At 47.3% G+C, this 12,042-nt stretch overlaps 2 protein-coding genes across 3 annotated transcripts in view; one reads left to right on the top strand and one right to left on the bottom strand.

The window, feature by feature from the left end:
* Positions 1 to 3,235: 3,235 nt before the first annotated feature.
* On the bottom strand, positions 3,236 to 10,542 carry TMEM203 (transmembrane protein 203). The gene is made up of 2 exons (XM_040324600.1): positions 10,457 to 10,542; positions 3,236 to 3,817 (listed from the first exon to the last, which is right to left on the bottom strand). The coding sequence occupies exon 2, from the start codon at positions 3,735 to 3,737 to the stop codon at positions 3,327 to 3,329; it is 411 nt and encodes a 136-aa protein (XP_040180534.1). The 5' UTR covers positions 3,738 to 3,817; positions 10,457 to 10,542; the 3' UTR covers positions 3,236 to 3,326.
* Positions 10,535 to 12,042, top strand: part of NDOR1 (NADPH dependent diflavin oxidoreductase 1) — a 38,975-nt gene continuing 37,467 nt past the window's right edge. The window contains exons 1-2 of one of the 2 annotated variants that reach the window (XM_040324597.1): positions 10,535 to 10,616; positions 11,042 to 11,176. In XM_040324597.1, coding sequence (XP_040180531.1) covers positions 10,596 to 10,616; positions 11,042 to 11,176 — 156 coding nt within the window. In that variant the 5' untranslated portion in view covers positions 10,535 to 10,595. Of the gene's footprint in view, positions 10,617 to 10,646; positions 10,744 to 11,041; positions 11,177 to 12,042 lie in introns of those variants that run through there. The other variant, XM_040324598.1, reaches the window with a different exon arrangement.

The following is a 12,042-nucleotide window of genomic DNA, read 5'->3' on the forward strand; positions in this document are numbered from 1 at the left end:
TTCGGTACCGACAGAGCCAATCCCTGGGTCAGTAGCATCGAAGGGCGCTGAGATATGGCCTCCAAGGCAGAGTGTGTTTTCCCATAGACTCCAATGTTAAACCTCTGCCAAACTGGCCATACTTTGGGAAGCGATTGACGGCCTTCCAGAGGTGGTACCGGGCCCAAACTCGGTGGGTGTCTTCCCCCATATGTCCCCTACAACACCCATAAGTTTGGTGAGTTTGTGACCCTTGGTTCCTTGGTTGCGAATGCATTGAGTGGAGGGTACCTTTCTGGTGGTTTCTTCCAAAACACCCAACTTTGCACGCCTGTATCTCCCGAAGCATAAGGGGTACCGACTAGCTTTCTTGACTGAGGTGTAGCCCCATGTCTTCGGTACCGACAGAGCCAATCCCTGGGTCAGTAGCATCGAAGGGCGCTGAGATATGGCCTCCAAGGCAGAGTGTGTTTTCCCATAGACTCCAATGTTAAACCTCTGCCAAACTGGCCATACTTTGGGAAGCGATTGACGGCCTTCCAGAGGTGGTACCGGGCCCAAACTCGGTGGGTGTCTTCCCCCATATGTCCCCTACAACACCCAGAAGTTTGGTGAGTTTGTGACCCTTGGTTCCTTGGTTGCGAATGCATTGAGTGGAGGGTACCTTTCTGGTGGTTTCTTCCAAAACACCCAACTTTGCACGCCTGTATCTCCCGAAGCATAAGGGGTACCGACTAGCTTTCTTGACTGAGGTGTAGCCCCATGTCTTCGGTACCGACAGAGCCAATCCCTGGGTCAGTAGCATCGAAGGGCGCTGAGATATGGCCTCCAAGGCAGAGTGTGTTTTCCCATAGACTCCAATGTTAAACCTCTGCCAAACTGGCCATACTTTGGGAAGCGATTGACGGCCTTCCAGAGGTGTACCGGGCCCAAACTCGGTGGGTGTCTTCCCCCATATGTCCCCTACAACACCCAGAAGTTTTGTGAGTTTGTGACCCTTGGTTTCCTTGGTTGCGAATGCATTGAGTGGAGGGTACCTTTCTGGTGGTTTCTTCCAAAACACCCAACTTTGCACGCCTGTATCTCCCGAAGCATAAGGGTACCGACTAGCTTATTGATGAGTGTAGGACCTATGGGCGATCCGGAGTTGCACCGGAAAGGACACACCTTTTTCAACCGGCCACCGGTAACCGATTTTCGGCCCTAAAAATCTGAGGGTGGTCTCATTTTGTTGGAAAGGCTTGGGGAAATCGAATGAGACCCCCTGGAGCTGTCTGTGGTAGACAGTTTTTGAGCTATACCGCTTCAAAGTGCGGATTACCAAATACCGGAAACTTCCAGAGGTGGTACCGGGCCCAAACTCGGTGGGTGTCTTCCCCCATATGTCCCCTACAACACCCAGAAGTTTGGTGAGTTTGTGACCCTTGGTTCCTTGGTCGCGAATGCATTGAGTGGAGGGTACCTTTCTGGCGGTTTCTTCCAAAACACCCAAATTTGCACGCCTGTATCTCCCGAAGCATAAGCGGTACCGACTAGCGTTCTTGACCGAGGTGTAGCTCCATGTCTTCGGTGTAGCTCCATGTCTACCGCAGACAGCTCCAGGGGGACACATATTTCATTTAGGTACAGTGTTGCATGACCGCGCAATTGTCATTTAAAGTGCAACAGTGCTAAAAACTAAAAAATGGTCTGGCAGGAAGGGGGTGAAAATGCCCTGTATGGAAGGGGTTAAATCCAGTATTTGGAAATCCAACGGACTGTTCACATGTTAAAATTTTAAAAGCAGCAGCAAACCTTACATGCTTGCTAATGTGACAGAACACCTCTGATTTTCACATTTAGTTAAATGTGAAAATCAGAGGTGTTCTGTCACATTAGCAAGCATGTAAAGTCAAAAGAAATGTAACATGTAAACAGTCCGTTGGATTTCCAAATACTGTATTTAAGCATATAAGCTCCATTTTGTGTTGAAAATAACTGTGAAATCTAAAACTCCGGTGGGTGTAACAAGATTACTGATGCGAAAAATTATCCGATCCGTGACTCTGATCCAAGGATCGATCCGATCCGTGAGTTTTTTGATTTGTTGCACCCCTATTTGCAGCTATCAACTTGTAGTTGTCAATGAACTACCCCAGTGTTGTGGAACGCTCTGGTAGGTCATTGTTTCTTCCTGTCAGTGCAAAACTGCCTGCCCCATGACAGCTTACAGTGCCAGTCTGCAGGAGTCCTGATCTGCTGATCGCTGGTGCAATGCTTTCCAGGCCCCTAAAACAAAAAATTGTAAATGCACATTTGTTTACCTTCAAAAAATGTGCATTTTTTGGGCCAGATTCAGGAACGTTTTACGCCGGCGTATCTATTGATACGCCGCGTAAGTTAAAAGATGCGCTGTCGTATCTTTGCGCGGTATTCTTAAAACAAGTTACGCCTGAATTTTGGCTTAATACGACCGACGTAAGTCTCCTACGCCGTCGTATCTTAGGTGCATATTTATGCTGGCTACTTCCGTTGATTTCCGCGTTGAATATGCAAATGAGCAAGATACGCTGATTCAGAAACGTACTTGCGCCCCAGTCGGATTTAGCTACGCCGTATGTCAGTAAGTTTACCCCTCATAAAGCAGGGGTAAGTCATGTTAAGGTATGGACGTCGGAAAAGCGTCAAATTTTTACGTTGTTTGCGTAAGTCGTACGTGAATGGGGATGGGCGTAGGTTACGTTCACGTCGACAAAGCATTGAGCCAACGTATCTTAGGGAGTATTTGCGACGTGATTTTGAGCATGCGCGGGCATGCGCCGTTCGTTCGGCCCCTCATTTACATGGGGTCACGGCTCATTGTAATACAACACGCCCACTGCCTTGATCATTTGAATTAAGCGGGCTTACGCCGGCCCATTTACGCTACACCGCCGTAACTTAGGGCGCAAGTTCTTTCTGAATACTGTACTCGCCTCTCTAAGTTACGGCGGCGTAGCGTATATGAGATGCACTACACCCGCCTAAAAATACGCCAGTCTTTCTGAATCTGGCCCATTGTTTTTTGTAAAAAGGTGAACTTATCATTTAACACTTATTGTGGTGCCCACCCCTCTCCCAAGTCATATACTCAGCCTGTCAAAATCCAGACAATGTGGCCCCCTCTGTATTATACAGCCTCTTTATTCCACCACAATCTCCACTCATTCCTATGGGGAACTCTCTCTCACATTTACTACATTTTAAGTGAACAAGCAGAAAAAAAAAGCACATTTAGTGTGATTCTATAGGTAAGGTTTTAATAAATAAACATACAGGAAAGGGTACTAGAGGGGAGGAACAATATAATACAACTGTGTTTCTCCCATTTAATTGACCCTACAAGCTCGGATCATGAGCAGCTGGAGAAGAATGAAGATGGGAGACATGATGAGTCCAAACCACAGTTCCTTGGCCTGCTCCACCAGCTTTTGGCATAACAGCATTTCAAAGACAAACTTGAGGCTGAGAATGGTGAGGATCCAGAAGAGGCGCAGGACAGCCTGGCGCTTCTCTCCTTCCTGGAACAGCCGCACGGTGACGATGGAAGTGAAATAGGTGCTTAGTCCATCGGCGGCAAAAAAAGGAATAAAGACGTTCCACCACCCTAGGCTGGGGACCAACCCATCCACTTTGATGGCCAGCAGGACGGTGAATATCAGCAAGGCCAAGATGTGGATGAAAATCTCAAACTGGGCAAACCCCAGCCATTGGACCAGCTCCCGCAAGGAGAACAGCATGGCGCTGGATCAGGAAAACGACCTCTCTGACTTCAGCATTGGAATACAGCGCCAGTCTGGTGTTCAGGTCATTGGTGAACCTAAGAAGACAATAACCAAATATGAGCATCTCCGCTAATATAACATACAAATACACAAATGGTGCAATTCTGGGCATTTCAGGGAACATGTAAACTATTTTCCCTGCCAAGGGATAAGAATTCTGCACAGCTGGTCTTATGGGTCATAGACCTCTGCCACACTGCACAGTACTAGTTTCTGGTTCAGCCTTATCGCTTCCTACTACATAGTCATAGGTAATTGACATTGTCTAACACAACCTTTTTCAACTAGGGTGCCTTGAGGTTTCTTCAGGGGCGCCTTGGCAAAAGGCCTAAAAATTGCCCAAAAAGTGTATACCAGCCGGCGTGCAGATGAGGGTTGTCTTTTAGTTACACAAAGACACGGGTTTTCATTGTGAACCATTACAACCTTCTAGCTGCCGGCGTCCCTACGTCCAATGGCATCATCAGCTGATAAAGAGGATGTCAGTCACCTGCACAGCATCCTTGTATGCCCCTTTTCTGCCCCTCTCCATCAGCTTTGGGGTCACATTAGCTGAGTGATGGAGAAAAGTTGAGGGAGAAGAGAAACATTGGGACACTAGTCAGTACCAGTTTGCAAAAGTAGATTTGCTTTAGAAGAATAAATGACATCAAACGTTGGGTGTCCTACTTTGTGTGGATGTGGCTGCATTATGTAAAACTATTAAAATCGTTTACATTTTAGAATGGGGCGCCTTGAGACTGTCCATCATTTTAAAAGGGTGCCTGGACTGAAAAAGGTTGAGAAACACTTGGACCGGCCCAATAAGCAGATAGGTGGGAAGTGACAAAGCAAGCTGCAAAGATAAACCATAACAGTAGAGTGTCTGGGCACAGCCGCTGGTCCCAATCTGACATCTGTGCCAGACAGTGTGCGTTTAACCGCTTGCCGACCAGCCGACGTCATTATACTGCGACAGGTTGGCTCATTCCTGCGAATCGCCGTAGATGTACGTCGGGAGTCAATCGCAGTGACAGTACAGGGATCTTGTGTAAACAAGGCAGATCTCTATTCTGACAGGGGTGATCACACAGATCCTGTCTTTCTGCTATGGAAGACAGATCTGTATGTTGTCCCAGGCAGCCCATACAGTTAGTAAACACACCCAGTTAACCGATTAAAGACCAACGCGCAACGATATACGTCGGCACATTGGCACAGCTGGGCAGATTGATGTACCTGTATGTCCCCTTGACGGCTACAGCGCGGACCCCAAATGCCAGGAGAACATCAATAGACGTTCTCCCCCTCGCGCACCCCCCGTGCCCCTGCAGGGCGCGCGCTGTGATCACCCGAGTCACTGAGACTCAGGTGATCACATATCAGAGTAAGGGGCCTCCTCTGTGCCGCCAGTACCCCCTGCAAGTGCCCACTATCAATGCCCACCAGTGCCACCTAGCAGTGCTGCCTATCAGTGCCCGTTACTGCCACTTCTTATGCCTTGTACACACGATAGGTTAACCAGAGGACAACGGTCTGAAGGACTGTTGTCCTAGGTTAACCTATGAAGCCGACTGATGGTCCGTCGTGCCTACACACCACCAGTTAAAAAAACGATTGTGTCAGAACGCGGTGACATAAAACACAACGACGTGCTGAAAAAAACGAAGTTCAATGCTTCCAAGCATGCGTCGACTTGATTCTGAGCATGCATGGATTTTTAACCGATGGATTTCCATACGAACGTTCGGTTTTCGGTTACTAGTCCATAGGTTAAATTTTAAAGCAAGTTCTCATTTTTTTAACCTAAGGTTAAATAACCTATGGGGCCCACACACGATCGGTTTGGACTGATGAAAACGGTCCTTCAGACCGTTGTCCTCTGGTTATCCTATCGTGTGTACGAGGCCTTAGTGCCCACCAGTGCCACCTATCAATGCCCTTCAGTGCCACCTCTCAGTATCACCTCTAAGTGGTGCCTATCAGTGCCCACCAGTGGTGCCTTATCAGTGTATATCAATGAAAGAGAAAAATTACCCATTTGCAAAATGTTATAACAAAATATAACAAAAAAATATAATATAAAAAAAAAAATTGTATTTAAATCTTTTTTTAACAAAAAATAAAAACCACAGAGGTGATCAAATACCACCAAAAGAAAGCTCTATTTGTGGGGAAAAAAAATAAAAATGTCATTTGGGTACAGCGTTGTATGACCGCGCAATTGACATTCAAAGTGCGTCATTGCTGAAAGCTGAAAATTGGTCTGGGCAGGAGGGGGGTTTAAGTGCCCATTAAGCAAGTGGTTAAGATGCAGCATTGTGGGCGCGCGCCCGCCATGAGCTCCGCGAGTCCACGGGGATACCTGCGATTGTCTCACGGTGAGGTAGAACAGGAAATGCTGATGTAAACAAGCATTTCCCCATTCTTCCTAATGACAGGACACTGATCACAGCTTCCTGTAATCGGGAGCGGTGATCAGTGTCATGTCATGTCACGCACAGTCCATTCCCCCTACAGTTAGAAGCACTCCCTAGGACACACTTAACCCCTTCAGTGCCCCCTACTGGTTAACCCCGTCACTGCCAGTGTAATTTTTACAGTAATCATTGTACTTTTTTTAGCACCGATTTCTGTATCAATGACAATGGTCCCAAATGGCATCAAAAGTGTCCGATGTGTCCGCCATGTCGCAGTCACAATAAAAAAATAAAAATAAAAAAATTGCTGAAAATCTTGCAGGTGTTACTTTTTCTATTTTATTTCAAAGTGTGTTCAAAGTGGAGGTCCACACAATATGGAACCTCCGCTTTTCGGAACACTCCCCCTTTCCGGTGTCACATTTGGCAACTTTCAGGGGCGAGGGGGGTGCAGATATCTGTATAATACAGGTATTTGCACCCACTTCCGGTCATAGAACCTGCAGAATCTACAGGGGTCTACGTCACTCCCCCCCCCACCAGTGAGGATGCGCAGCGCGACTCACACATGCGCAGTAGGGAATCGGGATATGAAGCCACAACGCTTCACTTCCCGATTCCCTCACCGAGGTTGGCGGCGGGGGCAGCAGAGAGACGAGCGATTGTTCGGCTTCGACAACCGACATCGCGGGCGCCCTGGACAGGTACGTTTTCATTTATTAAAAGTCAGCAGCTGCAGTATATTAATATTTTTTTTTAGGCGGATCTCCGCTTCCTGCATTTACACACAGAAGTTTTATCCCATAGATCTAAGAAGGAAGAGTTACAATGTTTCTACTTATCTTCTAGCACAGACAACGTTGTTAAAAGAGTGAGCAGAGAAGTCTCTACACTTGTTACATGAAAGAATCGGGAAACTCTGCAATAGAGATCATGATGGGGGTTCAATCGAGATCGCGATTTTTTAACGATTAATAGTTCAGCTCTACATGCCATCCAACATTTGTCCGTGGAAAACCCGACACCAATTGTCCGATGGAGCGTACAAACAGTCAGATTTTACACCAACAGCCTGTCATCACACAATTCCCTTCGGAAAATCCGATCGTGTGTATATGGCTTAACCCTTTCACGCCCACGGAACGCATATATGCGTCCTCGGCTTTCAGGGGTTATACCGGGATGATGCCTGCAGCCGCAGGCATCATCCCGGTACCGTTGTTTAGAGCGGGCGATCGGCTTTCCAAACATAACAACCGATGCGGCTAAAAGCCGCTCGGTTGTTATGCCGGAGGAGCGGGAGGGGACATCCCCCCCCCCTCCCGCCGCCCTGACCGGGCCTCCCGTCCCACCGGGAGACCCGATCCACGATCCGGCGCCTCCAGCGTCTCGGCGTCATGACGTCACTTCCGGGTTTCTCAGATGCCAATGGCGCCGGATTTAAAAAAAATACACAGTATTCAGAATCGCCGTTTTCGGCGATCTGAATACTTTGAAGTGCAAAGGAGGGCTCGGGGGTCTTTTAGACCCCCGATCCCTCCATAAAGAGTACCTGTCACCACCTATTGCTGTCACAAGGGATGTTTACATTCCTTGTGACAGCAATAAATGTGATCAAAATGTAAAAAAACAAAAAAAAAAAATTTAATATTAGAAAAAATAAATAAATAAATAAATAAGAAAACAAAAAAAAAATTTTTTAAAGCGCCCCCCTCCCCGCGAGCTTGCGCAGCAAAGAAAGCGCATACGGAAGTCGCGCCCGCATATGAAAACGGTGTTCAAATAACACATGTGAGGTATCGCCGCGATCGTAAGAGCGAGAGCAATAATTATAGCATTAGGCCTACTCTGTAACTCTAACCTGGTAACCGTAAAAAAAGTTTAAAGCGTCGCCTATGGAGATTTTTAGTTACCGTAGTTTGTCGCCATTCCATGAGTGCGTGCAATTATAAAGCGTGTCATGCTTGGTATCTATTTACTCGGCATAACATCATCTTTCACATTATGCAAAAAAATTGGGCTAATTTTACTTTTTCATTTTTTTTAAATTCATGAAAGTAAATTTTTCCCAAAAAGTTGTGTTTAAAACACCGCCGCACAAATACCGTATGACATAAAATATTGCAACAATCGCCATTTTATTCTCTAGATTCTCTGCTAAAAATATATATATAATGTTTGGGGGTTCTAAGTAATTTTCTAGCCAAAAATATGGATTTTAACTTGTAAACACCAAATGTCATACATAGGCATAGGCATGAAAGGGTTAAAGCGGAGGTTCACCCTAAAACAATTATATACCGTTACATCCAACATACTGCTGACATCTACAGTATGCTGGTATTTTTTTTATTTCCGCTGTACAAACCTTCTTATAGTTCTTTTCACCCGGCTTCTGGGTTCTCACTGCCCCGGGGAGTAGGCGTTCAAAGAAGATGCGTAGATGATTGACGTGCGGATAAGGCGCGTCACGAAAATAGATGAACTGGGACTCGGCTTTATACAGTGCCTGCGCAGTCAGCTCTACACGGCAGGCGCCGTATAGCGCCGAGTCCTAGCTCGTCTATTTTCGGAACGCGTGACGCGCCTTATCCGCACGTCAATCATCTATGCCTCTTCACAGGAACGCCTATTCCCCGCGGGAGTGAGAACTCGGAGCCGGGTGAAAAGAAATATAAGACGGTATGTACAGCGAAAATAAAAACCAGCATACTGTAGATGTCGGCAGTATGTTGGATGTAATGGTATATAGATGATTTTTAGGGTGAACCTCCGCTTTAAAGTGGAGATTCACCCTAAAATAACTATGTACCATCCCATCCAGCATATTTGCGTCAGCTACAGTATGTTTTTTTTTTGCGCTGTATTTACCGTTTAATCATTCGGTTTCTTTTCAGACTCCCGCGGGGAAATAGGCGTTCCTATGAAGAGGGGAACATGATTGACGTGCGGCTATGGCGCGTCACGCGTTCCGAAAAGAGCCGAAATAGGACTCGGCTGTATACGGCGCTTGCCCAGTCAGCTCCTAGTCTGTGCGCAGGCGCCGTATAGCGCCGAGTCCTAGTCCGGCTATTTTTGGAACACGCGACGCGCCATAGCTGGATGTCAATCATGTTCCCCTCTTCATAGGAACGCCTATTCCCCGCTGCAGTCTGAAAAGAAACCGAACGATTAAACGGTAAATACAGCGCAAAAAAAAAAAGCATACTGTAGCTGACGCAGGTACGCTGGATGGGATGGTACATAGATGTTTTTTAGGGTGAACCTCCGCTTTAAGGCTCCATTCGCACTTGTGTGACTCCAAAGTCACACGATTTGGATTGCGACTTTGATCCGAATTTACACTCTCTGGCGCTCACTTTAAAGAGGAAGTAAACCCTCCTGTCCAAAAAAAATTAAAGACAACCTGCAAGACAAAGGCATAATGAGCTAGTATGCATAGCATATTAGCTCATTATAAATTACTTACATGAGATCGAAGCCCCCGCAGCGGCCCTCGTTCGCCTCCTCCGACGCCGCCATGATACCCGGACTGACTTCCGGGTATCGCTGCTCCGGCGCTGTGACTGGCCGGAGCAGCGATGACGTCACTCCCGTGCATGTGCGCGGGAGCCACCACTAACTGCATGATGCCGTTAGTAGCGGCACGCTCAGTGCGCCCGATGGCATGCGCCATAGACATCTGTGCCGCTATTTTTTGCAAATATCTCCTAAAACTTTTCGGTCTGTGAGATATTTCTTGCACCTACAGGTAAGCCTTAATCTAGGCTTACCTGTAGGTTAAAGTGGTTGTAAAGAGTTTACAACCACTTTAAAGGTTTGCATCAAATTTGTGCAGGCACCTTTTCTAAGTCACACCGATCAGGTGCCATTAATAACAATGGGGTTGTGACTTGCCATGCGACTAAGTGTCCAAAGCTGCATGACAAGTCGCACAAGTGTGATTGGAGCTTTACTAGAATAAGCCAAATGTGGTGCAGCTGTGCATGGTAGCCAATCAGCTTCTAACTTCAGCTTGTTCAATTAAGCTTTGGCAATACAACCTGGAAGCTGATTGGTTTCTATGAAGAGCTGCACCGCATTTTGCACTCCCCAGTATTAGTAAATCTCCCCCAATGTGTGCTGGGGAGGAATATACACTGGTGAGGGGGAGCTCTGGAAAACCTCCAACCCTGAGCACATGCTGCCTGTACAGAGGGAAACCCTCCCGCCACACATTACTGTACAGACAGCACCACGGGAGTTCTCCGGCTACACCGCAATATTCCTTCTCACCGATCTGCAGAGCCGCTCCGCTCCTCTCACTTCCGCCATCACTGGCTCCCTACGTCATCTCTATGCGCCGGACGGCGAAGTCAGCGGCTATGCAGGGGGAGGGGCTAGTGTCATTCTGGGTGTACTGAGTGTGTGCGGCATGGAGGGGTCAGGGGGACAGGTAAGGGACAAGGAGAGAATGGGAGAGGACCGAGGGAGCTGTATTACAAGGAAGCTGTATAACAAGGGAGGAATAAGGTGGGGTACAGGAGGAGATTAAACCTGGAGAAAGGGAAACACGAGTACAGGTGAGGGGTACAGGAGGAAGGGGGGAGAAGACTGAGGTGGAGGAAGGGTGACAATAGAAGAATGGGATGGGGTAGAGTGAAGGGGGCACTAGAGAGGAATTGGAGAGAGGGAGACTTGAGAACTGGAATGGGGAGAAGGAAAACATGGGGGGGGAGGGAGGTTGCAGTTTTGTGGGCCAACAAAAATAATTTGACGCTTGAAGCAGACATACATCTTTTTTGTTAAAGTAGAACCCCCCCCCCCCCCCACCATAAATAACTGTTGTCTGTAACTGTTTCTTATTTCCTGGCACCTCAGATGGCGGAGAGGAAGATCCTGGTACTCTTTGGAAGTCAGACGGGGACGGCGGAGGACATGGCAGAGCGGATTGGTAGAGAAGCCCAGCGCAGACACTTTGCCTGCAGAGTGGAGGCTTTAGATAGCTACAGTGTGGTTAGTGCTGAATCCTGATATCATACCGGGGAGGGGGGCAGAACCTCCTCCTTACAATGGAATGTACTGCGATAATATTTGGTGGGGTAGACATGTTACATAAACTTGGTGCCTGAAATCTGAATGTTTCCAAGGACACGTCCCTTAGAATGATCTTCCATATCTCAGCCCTGATATCACACGCCAAGGGAGTCCAAACAAAAACATTCCACATGGAATACTATAGATCAGTGCTTTTACTGTGCTCTGTGATTGACACCGGTTACTTCTTGCAACAAACATTTTTCTGTTCAACAGCGAATTCTGTAATACAAGGTGATATGGTGGTTAGTCTGTGAAGGTTCGCCCAGGTTTTGAGGGTTTCCACCATCACAAAGATCAGTCAGTCTTGTGATTGGCTATGGCCGGCCAAAACATTCTGGACAACAAATTGGTTCTTTGTGCAATCCTATTAAATTTCACATTGGGGTCTCTAGTAGAGGTCGGCCGATATGGGTTTTTCTCTGGCCGATGCCGATATTTAGAAATCTGGGCGGCCGATATATGATGCCGATATTTTAGGCCAATTTTTTTTTTTTTTTGGTGGCACTGGCTCATGGCACTAATTGGCACTGGACAATGGCACTAGCAGAAGGCACTGATTGGCAGATGGCACTAATTGGCACGTGGCACTGTCAGGTGGCACTGACTGGTAGGTGGCACTGAATGGCAATAGTAAGCACTGGCAGATGGCACTGGTTGGCATTAGCAGGTGGCACTGATGGCTTTAGTTGGCACTGGCAGGTGGCACTGGATGGAAGGTGGCACTAATTGGCACTGGTATTGGCACTGGATGGCAAGTGGCACTGGCACAAAAAAAAATGGTG

Source organism: Rana temporaria, chromosome 9 (genome assembly GCF_905171775.1).
Source record: "Rana temporaria chromosome 9, aRanTem1.1, whole genome shotgun sequence".
Taxonomy (NCBI): domain Eukaryota; kingdom Metazoa; phylum Chordata; class Amphibia; order Anura; family Ranidae; genus Rana; species Rana temporaria.